General features: G+C 44.4%; 1 protein-coding gene across 2 annotated transcripts in view; it reads left to right on the forward strand.

Annotated features, from left to right (window-relative positions):
• The window catches only part of RAB28 (RAB28, member RAS oncogene family), a 379,144-nt gene extending 358,193 nt beyond the window's left edge, over window positions 1–20,951 (forward strand). Inside the window, exons 7-8 of one of the 2 annotated variants that reach the window (XM_063922968.1) lie at window positions 17,800–17,898; window positions 20,052–20,139. In XM_063922968.1, the coding sequence (XP_063779038.1) occupies window positions 17,800–17,892 (93 nt within the window). In that variant the 3' untranslated portion in view covers window positions 17,893–17,898; window positions 20,052–20,139. Of the gene's footprint in view, window positions 1–17,799; window positions 17,899–20,051 lie in introns of both variants that reach the window. The other variant, XM_063922975.1, reaches the window with a different exon arrangement.
• The last annotated feature ends 2,470 nt before the right edge of the window (window positions 20,952–23,421 follow it).

Below are 23,421 nucleotides of genomic sequence, written 5' to 3' on the forward strand. Positions count from 1 at the left end.
ATTCTGAATTTTCCAAAATCTCAGTTGACACCGACAACACGTCTGCTGTTCCTGGGAATGATTCTGGACACGGTTCAGAAAAAGGTGTTTCTTCCGGAGGAGAAAGCCAAGGAGTTATCCAAACTTGTCAGGAACCTCCTAAAACCAGGAAAAGTGTCTGTGCATCAATGCACAAGAGTCCTGGGAAAGATGGTGGCTTCTTACGAAGCGATTCCATTCGGCAGATTCCACGCACGAACTTTTCAGTGGGATCTGTTGGACAAATGGTCCGGATCGCATCTGCAGATGCACCAGCGGATAACCTTATCACCACGGACAAGGGTGTCTCTTCTGTGGTGGTTGCAGAGTGCTCATCTGTTAGAGGGCCGCAGATTCGGCATACAGGACTGGGTCCTGGTGACCACGGATGCCAGTCTGAGAGGCTGGGGAGCGGTCACACAGGGAAGAAACTTCCAGGGAGTATGGTCAAGCCTGGAGATGTCTTTTCACATAAACATACTGGAGCTAAGAGCGATTTACAATGCTCTAAGTCTGGCAAAACCCCTGCTTCAGGGTCAGCCGGTGTTGATCCAGTCGGACAACATAACGGCAGTCGCCCACGTAAACAGACAGGGCGGCACAAGAAGCAGGACAGCAATGGCAGAAGCTGCAAGGATTCTTCGCTGGGCGGAAGATCATGTGATAGCACTGTCAGCAGTGTTCATTCCGGGAGTGGACAACTGGGAAGCAGACTTCCTCAGCAGACACGATCTACACCCGGGAGAGTGGGGACTTCATCCAGAAGTCTTCCACATGATTGTGAACCGTTGGGAAAAACCAAAGGTGGATATGATGGCGTCCCGCCTCAACAAAAAACTGGACAGGTATTGCGCCAGGTCAAGAGACCCTCAGGCAATAGCTGTGGACGCTCTGGTAACACCGTGGGTGTTCCAGTCAGTGTATGTGTTCCCTCCTCTGCCTCTCATACCAAAAGTACTGAGAATTATACGGCAAAGGGGAGTAAGAACGATACTCGTGGCTCCGGATTGGCCAAGAAGAACTTGGTACCCGGAACTTCAAGAGATGCTCACGGAGGATCCGTGGCCTCTACCTCTAAGACGGGACCTGCTTCAGCAGGGACCGTGTCTATTCCAAGACTTACCGCGGCTGCGTTTGACGGCGTGGCGGTTGAACGCCGAATTCTAAGGGAAAAAGGCATTCCGGAAGAGGTCATTCCTACACTGGTAAAAGCCAGGAAGGAGGTGACGGCACAACATTATCACCGCATTTGGAGAAAATATGTTGCGTGGTGTGAGGCCAGGAAGGCCCCCACGGAGGAATTTCAATTGGGTCGATTCCTACATTTCCTGCAAACAGGATTGTCTATGGGCCTCAAATTGGGGTCCATTAAGGTTCAAATTTCGGCCCTGTCGATTTTCTTCCAGAAAGAATTGGCTTCAGTTCCTGAAGTCCAGACTTTTGTAAAAGGAGTACTACATATACAGCCCCCGGTTGTGCCCCCAGTGGCTCCGTGGGACCTTAATGTAGTTTTGGATTTTCTCAAATCCCATTGGTTTGAGCCACTCAAATCGGCGGATTTGAAATATCTTACATGGAAAGTAACCATGCTACTGGCCCTGGCTTCAGCAGGAGAGTGTCAGAATTGGCGGCTTTATCCTATAAAAGCCCATATCTGATTTTCCATTCGGACAGGGCAGAACTGCGGACGCGTCCTCATTTTCTGCCTAAGGTGGTGTCAGCGTTTCACCTGAACCAGCCTATTGTGGTGCCTGCGGCTACTAGCGATTTGGAGGATTCCAAGTTGTTGGACGTGGTCCGGGCATTGAAAATATATATTTCAAGAACTGCTGGAGTCAGAAAGTCTGACTCGCTGTTTATATTGTATGCACCCAACAAGCTGGGTGCTCCTGCTTCTAAGCAGACGATTGCTCGTTGGATTTGTAGCACAATTCAACTTGCACATTCTGTGGCAGGCCTGCCACAGCCTAAATCTGTCAAGGCCCATTCCACAAGGAAAGTGGGCTCATCCTGGGCGGCTGCCCGGGGGGTCTCGGCATTACAACTCTGCCGAGCAGCTACGTGGTCGGGGGAGAACACGTTTGTAAAATTCTACAAATTTGATACCCTGGCTAAAGAGGACCTGGAGTTCTCTCATTCGGTGCTGCAGAGTCATCCGCACTCTCCCGCCCGTTTGGGAGCTTTGGTATAATCCCCATGGTCCTGACGGAGTCCCCAGCATCCACTTAGGACGTCAGAGAAAATAAGATTTTACTTACCGATAAATCTATTTCTCGTAGTCCGTAGTGGATGCTGGGCGCCCATCCCAAGTGCGGATTGTCTGCAATACTTGTACATAGTTATTGTTACAAAAAAAATCGGGTTGTTATTGTTGTGAGCCGTTTTTTCAGAGGCTCCTACGTTTGTCATACTGTTAACTGGGTTCAGATCACAAGTTGTACGGTGTGATTGGTGTGGCTGGTATGAGTCTTACCCGGGATTCATTATCCTTCCTTATTGTGTACGCTCGTCCGGGCACAGTATCCTAACTGAGGCTTGGAGGAGGGTCATAGGGGGAGGAGCCAGTGCACACCACCTGATCCTAAAGCTTTATTTTTGTGCCCTGTCTCCTGCGGAGCCGCTATCCCCTTGGTCCTGACGGAGTCCCCAGCATCCACTACGGACTACGAGAAATAGATTTATCGGTAAGTAAAATCTTATTTTTTTCTATGCCGGGCAGCATTGAGCGTCCTCAGGAAGCTCAGACGCTGCCCAGCTCCCCCTGCTCAGCTCCCCTTCGCCCCGGCTGTGTGCAGTGTGACGTGAAGTCAGAGGTTGTGCTGCGCAGCCAACCGCCCGCCAGACTTCACTGCCGCCCTGCACTGCCTCGCATCTCACAGCAAGTGGCCCACCCTACCTCCCGTCCAGATTAGGGTGAGTTATCTGGGCTGGCCAGAGCAGGAAGGGGGTTGGACACATTGAAAAGAAGCCAATCCGGGTATCCCGGGAATCCCAGGATTTATTATTTTTTCAATCCCGATTCCCGGGTTTGATAAAATGGTCCGGGATTGGCCACCCTAATTGTTGGTCTCAGGTTCCAGGAATGTTCAAAATATATGCAAACATCTACATATGATTCTTGCAAGACATCCATCTGGCAAGATGGTAAGAAGAATGATACAAATTATAAAAAAAATTGCTCGCTTCAGTATTATATTAACCTAGCTCTGCTATTATTGTTATAAAAAATTTTTTATAGTGTCACAAGAGTTCCGCAGCATTGTACATAGGCAAATAACATACTGGATTGCATGGGTATACCGTGAATAATATAGACAGATACAGACAAGAAGCACATTAACATATACACATAGTTACAGGCTGTACAATGCAGAAATACTTAACAAAACATGAGAAAAGGGGGCCCTGATAGCAAGATATTACATTTCAAGGGAATTGGGGAACACTGGGGATGTGGGTGCATAATCTGCAGAGTTGGAGGAGGTACAGTATGGTAGACTTCCACCTCAGTAGGCTGACTGCTTAAGTAGAGGTTCACACACGTGTAGTGTTCATTCTAGGATGTTTTCGGGCAGGGTGCTAACCACAGAGGAGGGCACATCTTTTGAAGGACAAGCGGTCTTGACGCATCACTAAAGCTGTGTGGCAGATTGTGGGTACTAATGTGTAGCACAGAATTATATATATTATTTAAATACAGGTTGAGTATCCCATATCCAAATATTCCGAAATACGGAATATTCCGAAATACGGACATTTTTGAGTGAGAGTGAGATAGTGAAACCTTTGTTTTTTGATGGCTCAATGTACACAAACTTTGTTTAATACACAAAGTTATTAAAAATATCGTATTAAATGACCTTCAGGCTATGTGTATAAGATGTATATGAAACTTAAATGAATTGTGTAAATGTAGACACACTTTGTTTAATGCACAAAGTTATAAAAAATATTGGCTAAAATTACCTTCAGTCTGTGTGTATAAGGTGTATATGAAACATAAATGCATTCTGTGCTTAGACTTAGATCTCATCACCATGATATCTCATTATGGTATGCAATTATTCCAAAATACGGAAAAATCCGATATCCAAAATACCTCTGGTCCCAAGCATTTTGGATAAGGGATACTCAACCTGTATTTCCTACCGATCCCCCTCATGCTTTTTCAATGCCCTTCAGACCTCCCCATCTGCAATCAGACCACCTAGATGCACCTTTAATGCCACCCGACCATCTCCCATTCCACTTCAGTGCCCCTTGTGTACATACACTTTGATGATCCTCTCTGGAGGTATTAGTGTATCCAGTTAGAAGGATATGCCTCCCATCAGTCAATGGGGAACCCAGCCTAGCACTGCAGCTTGTATACCGTATGGCTGACGGGGCGATAAGTAGTTATATGATTTCCCCTCTCACCCCAGATATTTTTCAGTATATAAGTAGTCTAAATAGCTCAGAAGTTATTTCAGTGCAAATTAAACTACTTTAATTGCAAGAAAACTAAAACCATGTGACAGTGTTCTATTTTACACAGCTGTGGTGACAGAAACTGAAATATTCACAGATAATTACATCAGAGAGGCCACAGTATAGTAATGTCTTCAACTTGCTGCTGAATTAGCTCACCATTACACCATACTAACAGTGACCCATACACACATTAGCACAGTACCCACAGGAACCCATACATACATTATACAGTACCTACAGTGACTCATATATGCATTATACAGTACCCACAGTGGCCCATATATGCATTATACAGTACTCACAGTGACACATACATGCATTATACAGTACCCACAGTGACCCATACATGCATTATACAGTACCCACAGTGGCCCATATATGCATTATACAGTACCCACAGTGGCCCATATATGCATTATACAGTACTCACAGTGACACATACATGCATTATATAGTACCCTCAGTGACCCATACATGCATTATACAGTACCCACAGTGGCCCGTATATGCATTATACAGTACCCACAGTGACACATACATGCATTATACAGTACACACAGTGCCCCATATATGCATTAGCACAGTAACCCACAGTGGCCCATACATACATATATTATACAGTATCCACAGTGACCCGTACATGCATTAGCACAGTACCCACAGTGACCCATACATTATGCAGTACACACAGTGACCCATGCATGCATTAGCACAGTACCCACAGTGACCCATACATGCATTATACAGTACACACAGTGACCCATATATGCATTATACAGTACCCACGGTGACCCATACATACATTATACAATACCCACAGTGACCCATACATGCATTATACAGTACCCACAGTGACCTATACATGCATTATACAGTACCCACAGTGGCCCATACATACAGTGGGGTAAAAAAGTATTTGGACAGCCACCGATTCTGCAAGTTGACCCACTTAAAAAGATGAGAGAGGTAATTTCAGTCATAGGTACACTTCAACCGTGAGAGACAGAATAAAAAGAAAAAAAAGCTAGGAAATTACATTGTATGATTTTTAAAAATGTATTTGTATATTCTTGCGGAAAATAAATATTTTTATATGCTTTACATGCTGAGAGGGCAGGAAGCGGATGGCTGTTTTAGCAGGGCGCCGCAGTAAGGGTGGGCAGATTTTGCCCTTAAAAAAAAATAATATATATATATATATATATATATATATATATGGTAAATACCACTGATTCATCGCAAAGTCTCCTTAACCATTAGGACAAGGAACTTGACATTTGGACAGTAGCTTGCTATTGTAATGTAGGCACCCACTAAGAAGGGATTTAGCAAAATTCCACCCACAATATTCGGAATTCCCCCCTTACAGAGGAGAGTTAAGGCAGCCCACCCAGCCGGGGCTATAAAGAATGCATGGTGCCAGCGATACCAAGTTGCAGAGGGGGGAGGACACAATGCTCTGTTCCTGGACTTCCTTGCCAGTGGCAGTTGCAGGGCAGGCCATTATTCAAACAGGGGAGCCACATCAACTGCCACCACTAAACACTGTCAAACATCGCTGGGTGTGGCTCCCATATTTGAATAATGGACTGCTCTGCAACTGCCACTGGCAAGGTAGTCCAGCCCTATGGTTCAGGCGATTTTGTGATGAGTCAGTGGTATTTCTTTTTTTATATATATATATATATATATTAGATTTCAGATATAAGTACTTAACCAACCTATTTCCAGTCAGGAGAGGATAGTGTCTCAACTATCAGACTTTAACCTGTCACTTGAACTAAACATTGCCAAACCTCTCTGAGAGCAATAGGAGGAAAGGAGAGAGAGAGAGATATTTTGACTCTCAAATGCATTAAAGGAAAGCTTGATAGTCAGCAACTGCTTATCTGCTGTGTAAAGGGTACCAACAGCTCTCCCAGTGATCTTAAGTGTTAAATCTTTACCTTTTTACCTCAAAGGAGGAGCCCTAAGGATAGCGGTAAGCTAAGCAAGGAGACCTAGGGCCCTTTGTAATAGTCAGCCTATCCCTGCAAACCTTACATATTTAACATACAGCGGGCGGAGCTTGCCCTGTCGTCCCAGCATTTACAGCACTGAGCAGGGCAGTATCAGAGGCGGGCAGAGAAAGAGGCGTATTTTTCTCCTCAGCACCAGCCTTTTGACAGCATCAGTCTGGCGAAGACCCACCCAGAGGTGCGGCCTGACAAAGATATATGTAAAAAAAAAAAATTAAAAGCAGTATTAAATTTGCTTAAATACCAGCGCTTTTCATACAGTGTATGTGTATGTGCATATATATATATATATATATATATATATATATATATATATAATAGAGGAATGTGAAGGGCGGCACTCTGGAGTCTTGAAAATGCAGTGTTTAATCAGATGTCATCCTTTTCTGCTGTGTGTGTATGTATATATATATATATATATATATATATAATACAGTATTTTCCGCAGCCGTGGAAAGAATAGCACTCTCTAGATTTTAATCGATTAAACGATTTAATGTAAAGGTCAATCTCACAGTTCCATAAGGCGATTTCCTCCTCCAACGTTTCGGTCCACACCAGGACTTTTGTTAAGGAGTTAACAGCTCAGTCAGATGGGCAGCATAACATCACAGATCAACAGTGCAAAATAACTGGAACCAGAGATGCTGCCTAACCGGCCCCTGTTTTATACCTGCACTAATTGGTCTTTTGGTCACGCCCCCCTCATTGTGAAAGAGCTGTGGAACGCACCCGTGGAGCGCAGATACGTCACTTCCGGTGTCCCCGGAAGTGTGTACGACAAGTATAATACGTAAGAGGCAAATAAAATCAAACTTATGCACATGTGAAACATTACTTTTATGGCCCAGAGATGGCCGCTGTGTATAGCGCTAGTACCAGTGTGTTTCACTGCCCACGGCGGGAGACCCCAGTATAGGCCGGAAGTGTCGCATATCCATGGTGACCAAGTGACGCCGGAGTGTCACCATGCGCTGCGCCGCTAACAGCACTGTGTCAGTCAACAGGGCAAGATTCACTCTGTACAGTGGGGGGGAAAAACAGCTCAATAAGTGTACATATGCAGCGGTGCTTAAGTTATCAAACGGCCAAACAATCAGATTGTTTAAATAGATAATGGTAAATGATGGATGTTATGAAAAGATCCATCACTGTTTATCTCCAGCGTCATGAGTGATTGATACGATGTGGCATATGAACTGTTATAAGTAAGCATATAGGATTACATGGGCTGGTATATAGGGGCCGATGAGGTCACAAAGCAGGGATCAATATACAGTGTGTAGGTAAAGTGGTATTTTCAAAACTAATCTACTGGACATAGATCAACAAGTACAAGCAGTATATGTTACATAGCAAAGAAAAAAACAAAACTTATTTCAAGAAGATGGACAACGGGTTATTTTCATTCATGCCCCTTGGGGCTATAGTGTCAAGTTTATATATCCATAAACTTTCCCTTTTCTTCAGTAATAGGGCACGGTCGCCCCCACGGGGCGGTGGTGGAATCCAGTCGATGAGGTTGGATCTCAAATCAGAGACTTGGTGTCTCAGTGTCATAAAGTGTCTGGCAACCGGTAGCACAGCAGTCCCAGAGGTGATAGCTTGGTGGATTGTGGTTCTATGATTCGCCATTCTGTCTCGGAACCGTCTGGTGGTCATTCCATCATAATATAGTCCGCATGGGCATGTTAGGATGTAAATTAGATGGTCCATAGAACAATGTAGTCTAAATTTAATGGTAATGGGTCTTCCTGAGTGGGGATGTGGAAATGTGGGGCCTGTTAGCATGCCCCTACACGTGGTACAGCCCGTACACCTGTAACATCCCGGGCGCCTCTCATGGAGCCATGTTGTGGTAGTCGGTCCTTCGTTACCCGCCATCGGTCTCAGGAGAAGTTGCTTCAGGTTTGCTGCCTTCCGATAGGCCATCATCGGTGGAGGGCACTTCTTCAATTTAAGGTGATAGTCTGTAGTAAGGATTGGCCAATTCCGCCAGATCTCCCCCCTGACCTTATTAGAGTGATTGTCATATGTGGTTGTAAAGACCATCCTATCCAATGCAGGAGCATCTTGTGTACCACTACTGGAAGATTCAAATTTCTTCCTCGCCTTAGTCAGACACCGCAGTACGTTTTTCCGCTCATACCCCCGTTCCAGGAATCTGGAAGTCATCTCTGTGAGTTGTAGTTCCATGTGATCCTTGTTGGAATTATTCCGCATAACCCTCAGGAATTGGGAAATTGGCAAATTGCCCTTGAGGGCTGGTGGGTGTTGGCTACTTGGGAGTAGAGTATTTCGGTCTGTCGGCTTCCTGTAAAGACTTGTGTTTATTCGACCTCCTTCCAGGGTGATCGTGGTGTCCAAAAAGTTTATTGTCCGTGAGTCAATCACATGGGTAAATTTCACTGGGTTGTCAAGGCTGTTGAGCGAAGTGACCATCTGATTAAAGGAATCCATCGACCCTTTCCAAATCAGGAAGATGTCATCTATGAATCTCTTGTAAAACACTATCTGAGTGCCATACCGTGGTAGAATGTGTAGTTGCTCGTACTCTGCCATGAAAGTGTTGGCATAAGCTGGCGCCAAATTCGATCCCATCGCTGTCCCTTCACGCTGCAGGTAATACTTTCCTTGATAGGAGAAGTGGTTCTGTCTCAGGACCAGGTTTGCTAATTCAAGGAGACAATCCACTGGTGGACCCATCGTGGGTAGTTCATGCCAGGCTCTTGCCAATGCTTGTATACCTTGCTCATGGGGGATGATGGTGTATAGCGAGCAGACGTCCATCGTTGCCAGCAAGACCTCATCTAGGTTTTGGGGGAGGGCGAGCAGTTTCTGCAGGAAATCCGATGAGTCTCTGACGTAGCTATTCCCCTGTTGTACTATTGGCTGTAGAAAGGCATCTATATAGATGGCTAGTGGCTGGAGTAATGAGTTTCTGGCAGAGATGATGGGCCTACCTGGTGGGTGCATAAGGGTTTTATGGATTTTGGGGAGGGTGTACAGGATTGGGCAGACCGGATGTTCAACTGTAAGGAACTCGTGTGTGTTCTTATCAATGTGGTGTGCCCTGAGGCCGGTATTGAGTAGGCGATCAACCATAAGTTTAATCTCTGGGATTGGGTTATACTGTAGACAGGTGTACGTGGCTTCATCGGTTAACTGTCGTACTATTTCAGCATTGTAGTCAACCCAATCCTGCACAACTACTGCACCCCCCTTGTCAGCAGGTCTAACCACAAGGCTAGTGTCCTGTTTCAAAGAGGTGAGCGCCCTACGTTCGTACACTACTTGTCGTACACACTTCCGGGGACACCGGAAGTGACGTATTTGCGCTCCACGGGTGCGTTCCACAGCTCTTTCACAATGAGGGGGGCGTGACCAAAAGACCAATTAGTGCTGGTATAAAACAGGGGCCGGTGAGGCATCATCTCTGGTTCCAGTTATTTTGCACTGTTGATCTGTGATGTTATGCTGCCCATCTGACTGAGCTGTTAACTCCTTAACAAAAGTCCTGGTGTGGACCGAAACGTTGGAGGAGGAAATCGCCTTATGGAACTGTGAGATTGACATTTACATTAAATCGTTCACTTGGTTGATTAAAATCTAGAGAGTGCTATTCTTTCCACGGCTGTGGAAAATACTGTATTGTACTTTTGGTCATACCCCTTAGGGGGTTCTGACTTTGATTGGCACCCTAGTAGCTGGCTGTGGTTTGTGAGAGTGCAGGGACCCCTGTTTTTGTAATTAGGAACATTTCAGTCTGACTGTATTGTTTCTTTGCCTGCACCCACCCCGCATTATATAATATTGTTTAGCAAACACTGGACTTGAGATTTATCACTTTTCAGGGATTTAAATACTGTGTGGCAGTGTTACTGTTTTGTCTAATTAGGACACGGTCGGGCTTAATTCACCAATATACTTACGGTCAATCTAAAGACCGACCAAATGTCGAGCAAAAAAATCAGCAGAAAGCTTGTAGATACAATTTCTTCATTAAGTGAACCATCCTTTACAGATAAGTAATTAAAAGGGCCAACAGCATAAGTTGGACCAGTGACGTGAAGCAGATAAAAACACTGAACTTTTTGCGGGTAACACCCAGTCTTCAGCATACAATAATGATGCAATGCAATAGGATAAGTGTGTTCCTCCCAAAGTGCAGTGAATGCACTTTGATATGAGTTTATATATGAGAGAGAGAACAATATTTGCTTTAATAAGCCATAACTCTAAACCTTATTGATTAAAAGTGGAATTACATTTTTTGTATTTAATTTATAATACAAAAAACGATTTACATTTTCAAAAGTAAATTATACATTAATTAGTAGCTTGTATACTCTCCTCAGTGTCACTATTCTCTTATCAAACTCACTCCGCTTCACATTTCCTGTGCCTTCCCCTCTGATATGCTTCTCTGTCCGGTTTGGGGCTTAAATGCCAGCAGGCGGGATGCCGGTGGTCAGAATACCGTCCGTTGCATGCACTGTTTAGATTCCCGACAGGGGTTGGGAAGCATGCTACCCGATACACCCTAACTCTCCCTTACTGCAGTCTTAGCCCAACCCTCTTCCCCCCCGCCTAACCCTCCCCAGTGGTGCCTAAACCTGCCCCCTTCTCTCCACGCAGCCTAAACTCAACCCCCCCTTCCCGTAGCCTAGCTCTAACCCTCCCCCCGCAGCCTAAACCTTCACCTCTGCAGCAGTGAGAGGGCAGGTTTAAAAACATCATACCCAACTGTCCTGATTTTCGTGGGACAGTCCATTTTTTAGGGACTGTCCCACCCATGGATCGCAGTGTCCCGTAGTGGGGTGGCAGTTGGGAGACTCCTGTCACTGCAGAGCAGCGGGGAATACTTGCGCACAGCGTCTATTCACAGCAGACAGAGAGACAGGGGGAATGCCAACAGCTCACAGAGCGCTGGTCATGCCCCCACTGTGACGAAAATGGTGCCGAAAACTGAGGCATGGCAAGCCGTGAAGCCATGCCCCCTTCCCCCGAAGCCACGCCCCCTTTTCGGGCGGGCACGTCTTTGCCGCACACAAGAGTCCCAGTTGACTCATACTAAAAGTTGGGAGGTATGAAAACATCTTTGTGTAGGGTACCATATATTATACATATGATGGGGGTCATGTCATGAGTCTCATTCATAGACAAAATCTCCCAATGTCAAATTTCTACATGTTTCAGATTTTCTTAGATTACTGTCTGTTGTTATGGAACTGTTTGGAATGTGATTATCTATTTTATAAACTGTTAACATTTGTTTTGTACTTTTTCGCTTCATTTTTGTAAATTTTTCTTGTCATTAAACTTAGCTGTTTTTCAAGAGTAAAGTCTTTCAAGCAATGTGAATTGACAGCTGAAATGTTTGCACATCATAGTGTTTAACTTAACATTTACAATGTTAATTGCTTGATGATTTTCTAGAGACAGCTGACATGCTATCTTGGCATGTTAGATAATAGCACTTCACACTGAAGCACTACAAATTAACTACAACTGTCTATTGATAACCTGAGCCCTTGTAAATCATTGCCCTGTCTAGTACACAAGATAAAATCTGCAAACAAATTGCGCTTTTATACAACACTAACCCTATTTTTGCCCTATACCATTTTTGTTTATTTAATGAATATATTAAAGGCAATGTGCAATAGGCATACTAGAATGACCCAACTTTGTGACTTGCAGACAACAGCCTTTTACAGCAATGATACTCTGTTAGCATATATGGTAAGTGAATGGGGGAATGCTGTAAGCAGTGGCGTCATGAGGGGGGTGCGGGGGGTGCGGCCCGCACCCAGGTGTCACCCTTCAATAGGGTGACACCAAAAAGAGCTGTACACCCGCCTGGCCTGACTACTTTTACCGCCGCGCAGTGGCGTCATGAGGGGGGTGCGGGGGGTGCGGCCCGCACCCAGGTGTCACCCTTCAATAGGGTGACACCAAAAAGAGCTGTACACCCGCCTGGCCTGACTACTTTTACCGCCGCGGCGTCGCCGGGTCTGTACTGCCGCAATCAATAGATGCCGGGTGCAGTGTGTCACTCACCGTGACGTCATGCCGCTCTTAGCAACCAGCCGCTGGCTTCCTTAACTACCCACCCGGCATGCTCCCGGCAGCGACACGCCTTTCCCAGCAACCGCCCGCTGGTGTCCTTAGTTACGGTCCCAGCATGCATCTCGTCCAGCTGCCCAGAGTCACGTTCAGTGCGCCGGTTACGTCACAGTACCGGCGCCACCCACGGAGAGGCGGGAGAGACACACTGTTGGACTCACAGTCCTCTTATATATAAGGTATGTTCATCTTTTATCGCTTTTATTGCACCTGATGAAAAGGCCATTGGGCCTTAAACGTTGTTCTATTAAAAGCAACAGCTTATTTGAAAAAGTCCGGAGGAGTGCCGCCTGTTCCTTTCTCTAAGGGGACACACCTGCATTTGTCTATTATTCATTTGGGAAGGCACCCCGGCTATTACAATGGATATCCCAGAGTGCCCTTTCCAGTGACTGTGTATATATATATATATATATATATATATATATATATTGTGTGAATGTAATGTATATATATATATATATATATATATATATATGTCATCACGCCGGCACCGCAGGGCAGGCCATTCGGGGGGGTAGACCGTAGATGTATTATTCTGGGAGGAAGAATGGGAGTCCAGTGTATGGTGCCCACGTGGGGTGCGCCCGGCTCCTGTCTTTGCAGCTAGCGGGTACCCGGGCCGACTCTCATCCCTGCCTGCCACCGCCGGAGCACCGCCGGGCGCGCACGGGAGATGCGCCTGGATCTCGTCACTGCCGGTGAAGGAGCACCGCCGGGCGCTTGGTTCCTGTACCTGCCGCCGCTGGAGCTGGTAGGCTTTAAAATGAAATGACAGTCTGTCCAGTATGTTTCTCTCCAACCCTGTGTCCCCAGTCTGTCCCCATCCCACTCTGCATCCTCTCCCACCCGGCGTCCCAATCTCTCCCACTCTGCATCCTCTCCCACCCAGCGTCCAAACCTCTCCCACTCTGCATCCTCTCCCACCCAGCGTCCCAGTCCCCAGCATGTCCCCCTCCCACTCTACGTCCTCTCCCACCCAGATCCCAGTCCCCAGCATGTCCCCTCCCACTCTGCGTCCTCTCCCACCCAGCGTCCCAGTCCCCAGCATGTCCCCCTCCCACTCTGCGTCCTTTCCCACCCAGCGTCCCAGTCCCCAGCATGTCCCCCTCCCACTCTGCGTCCTCTCCCACCCAGCGTCCCAGTCCCCAGCATGTCCCCCTCCCACTCTGCGTCCTCTCCCACCCAGTGTCCCAGTCCCCAGCATGTCCCCTCCCACTCTGCGTCCTCTCCCACCCAGCGTCCCAGTCCCCAGCATGTCCCCCTCCCACTCTGCGTCCTTTCCCACCCAGCGTCCCAGTCCCCAGCATGTCCCCCTCCCACTCTGCGTCCTCTCCCACCCAGCGTCCCAGTCCCCAGCATGTCCCCCTCCCACTCTGCGTCCTCTCCCACCCAGTGTCCCAGTCCCCAGCATGTCCCCCTCCCACTCTGCGTTCTCTCCCACCCAGCGTCCCAGTCCCCAGCATGTCCCCCTCCCACTCTGCGTCCTCTCCCACCCAGCGTCCCAATCCCCAGCATGTCCCCCTCCCACTCTGCGTCCTCTCCCACCCAGCGTCTCAGTCCCCAGCATGTCCCCCTCCCACTCTGCGTCCTCTCCCACCCAGCCTCCCAGTCCCCAGCATGTCTCCCTCCCACTCTGCGTCCTCTCCCACCCAGCATGTCCCCCTCCCACTCTGCGTCCTCTGCCACCCAGCGTCCCAGTCCCCAGTATGTCCCTCTCCCACTCTGCGTCCTCTCCCACCCAGCATCTCCCCCTTCCTCTGTCCCTCTATCCATTATGTCCTGCTCCCACCCTGCATCCCCCTCTCACCCAATGCCCCCGTCCTCCTCAGTCCCTTCCTCCACCATGTGTCCTCCCTCTCACCCAGTGCCTCTTAAGGATACCCCCCTTCTGATTGGACACTACCCCTTTCAATTTTCCATATCCCCACTTCCTTCTTCGATCACCGTATGTGTGTGTGTGTGTTTACATATATATATATATATATATAGAAGCAAAACGGCCGGCACTCCCCCTGCTGCTGCAGAAACTGCTCCGGTGCCCTCCATAAGATGCAGGCATCCAAATTGTAGAACGGGCGGAGGCCCGAAACAATTGTTGGATGTTGCTCCAATAAACATTTACACTGTTTGATACAAGTCTCCTGAGTGCCGCCAGATTCTTCCTTCTATATATATATATATATATATACACGCACGCACGCGGAGGTCCATGGGGGGTGACACCATGAGTTACCACACCGGGTGACACCAACCCTAGTGACGCCTCTGGCTGTAAGTACTGGAATCAGTGGAGTGTGCCAAATGTTGTACATTCCCTCTTTACATTCGGGATACATGTATCATCGCTAGAAAACACTACGGTTTCCTGATCAGTAAAATTGAGGGATTCTATATGATTGTCTGGCATTGCACTTAATATTTTCATTAGCACAAAAGGAAATATTAAAAATCGAGTTGCCGTCTCTTTTAGAGTGCAGTATAAAACACCATGCTTTCCTGATCAGAATATGACAGGATCTAGCATCTGCCATAAGTGATGAAGGTATTATAATTTTAATTTTTTTCTTCACATTTACTAGAGTGCCATTGTTTTTGTCTCTGTCTCATAATACCATTATTTCTTACCACAGCCACTCTGTTAATGGTAAGTCTGGTCAATTCAGTTCAAATTGGACATACAGGTACATGTTGGCTTGTGTAATTTTTAGGCTGATCCTCTCAACATCTGATTAATTCTGATCAGATGTGGATCGAAATTACTGGGTATTTTCTGGCTCACAGGATGACATGGCCAGTTGTGTTTAAAATTGGTTATACAAATTGCAGCCTGTGCAGAGCTGGCCCTAACCAATATGATGCCCTAAGCAAGATTTTGGCTGGTGCCCCCTAGCACCACTGCTAGTTCCACCTCTGAGCCTGCACCCCTTTCCCAGCACCGTCACCCAGAGCAGTCCTTATTTTAGTATTCCTACCACCTATATTTTAAATATTAACAGTGTGCACATTCGGCGCACAGCCAAAAAAGGGGTGTGTTTTTACTGGCAAGGGGCATGGACACTCAATAGTACCCCCAATTCAAATTACGCCACACAGTACTGCAACTTTATTCACATATCATAGACTAGTGTCCCTAATTCACATTACATCACACAGTAGTACCACTTCACCTTTATAAACGTTACTCACAGTAGTGCTCCTTATTCACATTACATCACACTGAATTGCTCCTTATTCACATTACACCACACCCTATTGCTTTATTCACATTAGACCACACAGTAGGGCCCTTTCTATAAGTTACGCTACACAGTATAGCACTTTGTACACATAATGTCACACATTAGTTATGCATTTATACACATAATACCACACAGTAATGCCCTTTACACATAATGTCCCTTACACATATGCTGCACATTATTAATGCTCTTATGCATATAATGACACACATAGTGACCCTTACACATTTGCCACACATTATTAATGCATTTATACACATGACACACATAGTGCTCCTTACACATATGCCGCACATTATTAGTGCCCTTATACACATGACACATATACTGCCCCTTACAAATTTGCCGTACATTATTAATGCATTTATACACATGACACATAATTCCCCTTACACATATGCCGAACACTTTTGCACAACCAACCCACTCACACACAGCACTCACACGTCCACTAACACTGTGAACTCTGCCTCTGCTTGGATATAGGTGTGTCCTCATACATCTTGCCTCAATGCTCCATGCAGCAGGAGATGCCTGGCGTGAGTCAGCTGGCAGCTCTGCTAACATCAGGCGCCTTTTTAATTTGCATTGCTATGTGAATAGGATGCACAAGCAGCTTTTGCTGATTAAATTGATATGCAGCATGCCTATATTCTGTGTGTGGCTGTTGTTGTATCTGCATACGAAATGCTACGTTACAGTGATTTCCAGGAATACACTGTAACGTAGCATTTCATATGCAGATATAGCCGCAGTCACACACAAAATATAGCCACGCTGCATATCATTTTAATCAGCAAAAGCTGTTTGTGCCCATAGGCATACCAAATGCCCTAGGTATTTGCCTAGTTTGCCTATGCCTAGGGCCGGCTCTGTGCTTGTGTGGTCATGTACACTCAGTGTGATCATCCGTTCACAATTCACAACAAAAACCTGGGAAGAGAAGTACTAGAACACGAGGACATGCACTGAAACTGTAGGGAGGCAGGTTCAGGGGAAATTTAAGGAAAAATGAATTCACAGAAAGGGTAGTGGATAAGTAGAATAGCCTCCCATCATAGATGGTAGAGGCTAAGACAGTAGAGCAATTTTAATTGCTCAATAAGGGGGAGATGTGTCAAAACTTTTAAAGGGGGAAGAAGCTCCTACTGATCATTTTATAAAATGTACTTGATAAATGCTAGCTAGAATCTGATTGGCTCAGATAGCCAACGTCTCCAATTGTCCTCTCCTTCACTCTTTAGAAGCCTTGAGAAGGTTTGTGTTGCATGGTCACACTGTAGGTAGGCAGACGGGTGAGACCAGAGGTAGGAGTGAAGTTTTATAACAGACATTAATAACTGGACGGTAGCAATGAAGCTTTTAATTAATTAATGTTTTTTGTAGCCGCATGAAAAGGGCACATTAAGCAAAGCAGATTGTAGACGTTGTTGTGCTTGTAATAAGGAACCATAGTAACAAATCATGTTCATTATAGTTATTGAGTTTATCTTCTAGTTGAAAAATATGAGGCCCCTGCATATTGGCAGCTTGCATGGTATTATTATATTTCTCTTCATCTTTTACTGCAGTTCAACCAGCCACAGTCTACACAACTATTATTTGATGGATATCATTCATAATGATAGTGATACTGTGCCAACCAGCTATGTATTCTTTCATTTGCAACAGTGATTTTGTTTTTGTGATCTCTGTGATGTGAATGTTGAATCTGTAGAATATCTACGTGTGTGTGTGTGTGTGTGTGTGTGTGTGTGTGTGTGTGTGTGTGTGTGTGTGTGTGTGTGTGTGTGATTATGCTCTTACATCTTTCACTTTCACTCATCTCATTTCTTATTCACTCTGTTTTGTTTTTCATCCTCCTGTCTTCCATTGCATGATCATTCATTTCGCTTGTAACTTTGACATCTGGCCGGCAGCGTATTGTAAAGGCAGAGATAGTGAACTATCCTGAAGACGATAAACTGTTGAACTCCGCACAGTCTCAGAGTAAAGTCTGCTCGTTGCAGTAGATGAAGGTATTCTAATCAGCAGCATACAACTATACATAGATAGTCCTAAATGTGCTTAATGGCGTAGTAGACATGGTAGGATGTTGAAATATATCGGTCATACTTTAAACATAAGATACCAAGGGGGATATCCAATTACCCGCAGTACAATACAATGATATCGCCCGGGGCTATCCCATTAGCCCCGAAAAGCCGGCACGAGCTGCGGCCTATTATGGGTTACCTGTCGCAGCATCGGGCTCCGGCCCAAGACAGCTGTGGCTCCCGCGGTCACATGACTCCTGCGGGGGCAGGGAAAGAGAGATGGTTGTGGGTCATGGGGCTAAATGCCGGCTCCTGGGCCAGCCTCCCTGCAGTCCCCGTGTGCTGCAGCGGACATGGGACACTGACTGGAGGGACTCGCAGATTTTGTTTCACCAGCCTCAGGTAGGCAAAGCAAAATCCCCGATAAGCGTCAGGCTTTTTTGGGTCTGTGGTGGCGAAAACACACAGGTTTCACTGAACCTGTGTGTTTGTACTTGGAAAAATATATTTTTACGGGAGATCTAATTGGACACCCCGTAAAATAATATTGGTGAAACATCGTGAAAAAACACGAAAAACTAAGGGGGTAATTCCAAGTTGATCGCAGCAAGATTTTTGATAGCAATTGGGCAAAACCATGTGCACTGCAGGGGAGGCAGATATAACATGTGCAGAGAGAGTTAGATTTGGGTGGGTTATTTTGTTTCTGTGCAGGGTAAATACTGGCTGCTTTATTTTTACACTGCAATTTAGATTGCAGATTGAATACACCACACCCAAATCTAACTCTCTCTGCACATGTTATATCTGCCTCCCCTGCAGTGCACATGGTTTTGCCCAATTGCTAACAAAAATCCTGCTGCGATCAACTTGGAATTACCCCCTAAATTTTTTCACAACCGATGTTCCATTGCTCCTAATTGGATATCGCCCTAAGAGGTAGATGTACTAAGCCTTGGATAGTGATATAGTGGAGAGAGATAAAGTACCAGCCAATCAGCTCCTAACTGCCATGTTACATGTTGTGTTTAAATTGCCAGTTACAAACTGGTTGGATGGTAGTAGTCTTTCTCTCTCCACTTTATCACTCTCCAAGGCTTAGTACATCTGCCCCTGTACTTAATAAATATTGAATGTGCTGCTAATGGGAAAGTTAAGCTTTTTAATCTCTGGATGCCATGTTTTGGATAATCCTATTTTATAGGTTGTCATACATTTATTTTAGGTGCGTTCCTTATTTTCGCCTAATTGATGGGTGCCGTGAATTAATATGGAATTATTTATTTATAACAGTGTTTGTATAGGGGATGCTATGGGGTGTATTCAATACCTGTCGGGTCCTTTTCTACGGAAACGACCCGACAGGTTAGTATTCAGATGAGCGGCCAAATCCGACTGTCGGATTTGGCCGTTCACGACAACTGTCACACACAGCCGCTCATCCGTGCTGTCCCGTACGTGCTGCCGCTGTTCTCCGGCTGCTCCTCCGGCCGCGTCACCTGCCGCTCCTCCGGCCGCGCCACCCGCCGCTTCTCCGGCCGCGCCGCCCGCTGCTTATCCGGCCGCGTCGCCCGCTGCTTCTCCCTCTGCCTCACCCGTCTCATCTCCCCGGATCCGACAATGTCAATCCGACTTTAAAAAAAGTCGGCTTGACATTGTCGGAACCAGGGCCAAAACCTGTCGAATATGGTCGCGGAACACATGGATCCGCGGCTAATCCGACAATCCACATGTTTTCTGACAAGTCGGGAATTCCCGACTTGTCGGAAAAAAACAGCGGCATTGAATAGGTCGGAACCCCTTCCGACCTAAACCTGTCGGTAGCTGCCGTCTTTCCGACAAGATGGCAGCTTCTGACACTTATTGAATACACCCCTATGTGTTAAAATGTGAAACCACCAATCAGACCCTAGCTTTCATTGTCTTCTCAGAACAGAGTGATAAACATGGCTGGTTACTAGACCTTTAAATTTAGTTAATGAAGCAGACTTTGTATCCCGTTATCAAACATAGCTTTTCCTTACACCATTTTTTGAAATAACGTTCCATTTAGATAACAATCATCCTTAAACATCTGCCAATAAGAACTGTATGTCAATGCTTTATACTCATTTTTTGTACATTTTTGATTGCAGAGAGTGGTGAAGGCCGACATCGTGAACTACAGTCAAGAGCCAGTAACCAGAATGGTCAATCCCCCTCGGAGTTCAATGTGTGACATTCAATAAAAGCCCATTTGATTGAATTAAGACGTTTCACCTATTGCACAGCCCAGTGGTTCATCATGAACTTCATGCTAACAGCGACAATCTTGATAATGCTTTTAAAAGGTCTCAAAGACTTACTACAATATTTTGTTTTGTGAAAGCAGCAGGCAGCCAGATTGGCTGGGGTCCAAGGCCTGGACCACACAGTAGAAATGTAAATTAGAGCGGAGTTTCCAGCATTCTGTAGCCTGTAACTTCGCCTTCATACGTCTGCTGTTTCTAGTGCGATATAACAAGAATACAGGTAACCAAAGCTTTGTGTATTTTCATACGAACTGACTGACAGGTACAATGTACAGATAATGGAATATTTAACCCTGCGTATGTACCAGGTTCTGTAATTTGTTCTACAGCGTGACATATTGAGAACCACAAGATGAATGTACAGATCTGAAATCCTGCTCTAATTTGGGTGGGAAAGATGATTGGGGTTTCATCCTGTTCATGTCTTTCTAAAACCACTGACAAATTCAGAAATGTGCTCTGTCCTGAATGTACAATATTTATTTCTGTTCATGCACAGTAAAGGAATGCTACGCTGGTATTTTTGTACCGTAGAAAAAGTAGGTATAAAAAAATAAAATGTGAGATCGCTCAGCAATATTTTTTAGTGTTGTCGGGTGCTCCCAAAACTTTCATTCCTGTTACTTTTTCTACAGTATCTGATGTAGTTCTGTATATTCTCCAGTGTACTGAAATGTTCAATTGAATTGAGAAAGCTCACAAAAAAATAAAGAAAATAAAAAATAAATCGCAAGCTGAAAACAACTGGGCAGCGTTGTGGACATTATTATACCATTATAATAAATGCGTTGTGGACATTATTATACCTTTATACTGCAATGTTATAATAAATGCGTTGTGGACATTATTATACCTTTATGCTGCAACGTTCTAATAAATGCGTTGTGGACATTATTATAACTTTATACTGCAATGTTATAATAAATGCAGTTATGTATATTTTCTTTATAGGTCACTTTGCTAGGACTCATCCGTTTTGTATTTCACAGAATTGCTAAAATGAGCATTGGGGAATTTATCATATACTTAACCCACATCGAATGCATAATAGAAATATACAGTATTATTATTATTATTATTATTATTATCCTTTATTTATATGGCGCCACAAGGGTTCCGCAGCGCCCGATTACAGAGTACAAATGCACATAAAAAATAGGAAAACAGTGACTTACAGTTGAATACAATATAGGACAAGTACAGGGCAACTAAGCATAACTACACCAGTAAACATAGAGATAAGTTCCAGGTGGTCAAAAAACTGTGGGATCTGGGCAGTTGAGGATTATTAAAGTAAGAAAAGTATAAGCACATGAGGGAAGAGGGCCCTACTCGTGAGAGCTTACATTCTAAGGGCTGTATATACAGCTATAGACATCACAAAGGTATTTTTTAGCATTTTAGCAGTAATGTATATCCTTCAGATGTTAATATACAGTATTGGCTTGTATTGCATTGCTGTATTATATACTTTCTATAGTATGTGCAGCAAAATTAATGTTTACAATCTGGGTTTAATAGTTTTTGCTGTTGCTGCTTTGTAGAAATCCACCAACTTTTTGGTGGAGTAAGTATTACATTAGTTACAGGTCATCGCTACCTGTATACATTATTTTACAGTCATAAGTATGTAAATGATTGTAGAGGTATTGTTTTAAAACCGTAAATAAACTCAAATACTTTCTTATGTTTTCAAGAACATAAAAACAAACGGGAGAAAATGTGTTATTCACAGCTAGTTTATTAAACTGTATGGGTCTTATTCATAAGATTCTGCACGTGTGCTGAAGCCCATAACAGCCAATCATATTGTAGCATTTTTCTAGTGAAACTTAGAAAATGAAAGCAAAGATCTAATTGGGTTTTTGTGAATTATAGCACATTTGTGCAGCAAGCATTATTGTCATTAATACATGTTTGCCTCTGACTTAACCTCTTTCAAGTAAGAGTTCTGGTAATAACCCCAGCAGCTTGCTGCTTAATGAAAACGAAAAAAATAAACTAACTTCACTCAAAAAAAAAAAAAAAAAATCTATTGCGAGACACACAAATTAAGAAATTAAAAGCAGATACTTAAAAAGTCTGACATATATTGATACTGTAATTTGATTCTTATTTTATACAGTATATGTGCATACGTATGTGTATATATATATATATATATATATATATATATACGTGTGTGTGTGTGTGTGTGTGTGTGTGTGTGTGTGTGTGTGTGTGTGTGTGTATATATATATATATATATATATAAAAAGAGAGAGAGATGGCTAGGGGTACCAGTGATAACTATTGTCCCACGATAAAAGTATATTAGGAGCATTTGTCTTAAAAAAGGTCCATAAAAGTTCTTTAAAAACAGGGGATGACAATATATAAAAAAATTATTAAAACAATAAGTAATACACCTATGATAAAAGGTAAATTTTGACCATGTGCTGGTTCAACTCTACCTTAGCCTCTCTATGTGTAAAGACTGCTAGAAATCTGAATCTGGGTACAGTGCATAGACAATGTTATTACTTTCCACCAACTTGTTAGATAATTTTTTTTAAATAATATTACTTTTTGTTTTCAGATTTTTGTTTCAATATCTGTTTAATTGTCAACCTCTGTTTTTAATTAACTTTTATGGATCTTTTTTAAGACACAAATCCTCCTAATATACTGTTATGGTGGGACACCAGTGGGATCACAGTTTTAACCAATTTGTCTGGACAACAGGTTTTGTCCATTTTCCAGAGTTTGGAAGAAAATGTTCGATTGTCATTTGCTCTCATCCATTATCCGATTTTAATTCCAACCAGCCAGATCTGGCAGATGATCTGTTAGATAATTGTATAGTGCAGGCCTGGCCAACCTGTGGCTCTCCAGCTGTTGTGAAACTACACATCCCAGCATTCCTTGCCATAGTTTTAGCATTCTGTAATAGCAAAACTGTGGCTGGGCATGCTGGGGCTTGTAGTTTCACAACAGCTGGAGAGCCACAGGTTTGCCAGGCCTATTGCCAGCTTTAGGACTATCTGTATTTAAGCATGTTTATTAAATAACTAATTCTAAAGTATGCTGAATGTATCATAGTATAAGGCTCTCATTACTTGTTTTATGACACTACAATCTGATTTATTCTGCTAAACTTTTTCCAGTACCCAGACACAATGGGGGATATTCAATTGTTTGAAAAGTCGGTTGAGTGTTTGTTTTTTCCTGTCTA

The sequence above is a fragment of the Pseudophryne corroboree genome, chromosome 1, assembly GCF_028390025.1.
Source record: "Pseudophryne corroboree isolate aPseCor3 chromosome 1, aPseCor3.hap2, whole genome shotgun sequence".
Lineage (NCBI taxonomy): Eukaryota > Metazoa > Chordata > Amphibia > Anura > Myobatrachidae > Pseudophryne > Pseudophryne corroboree.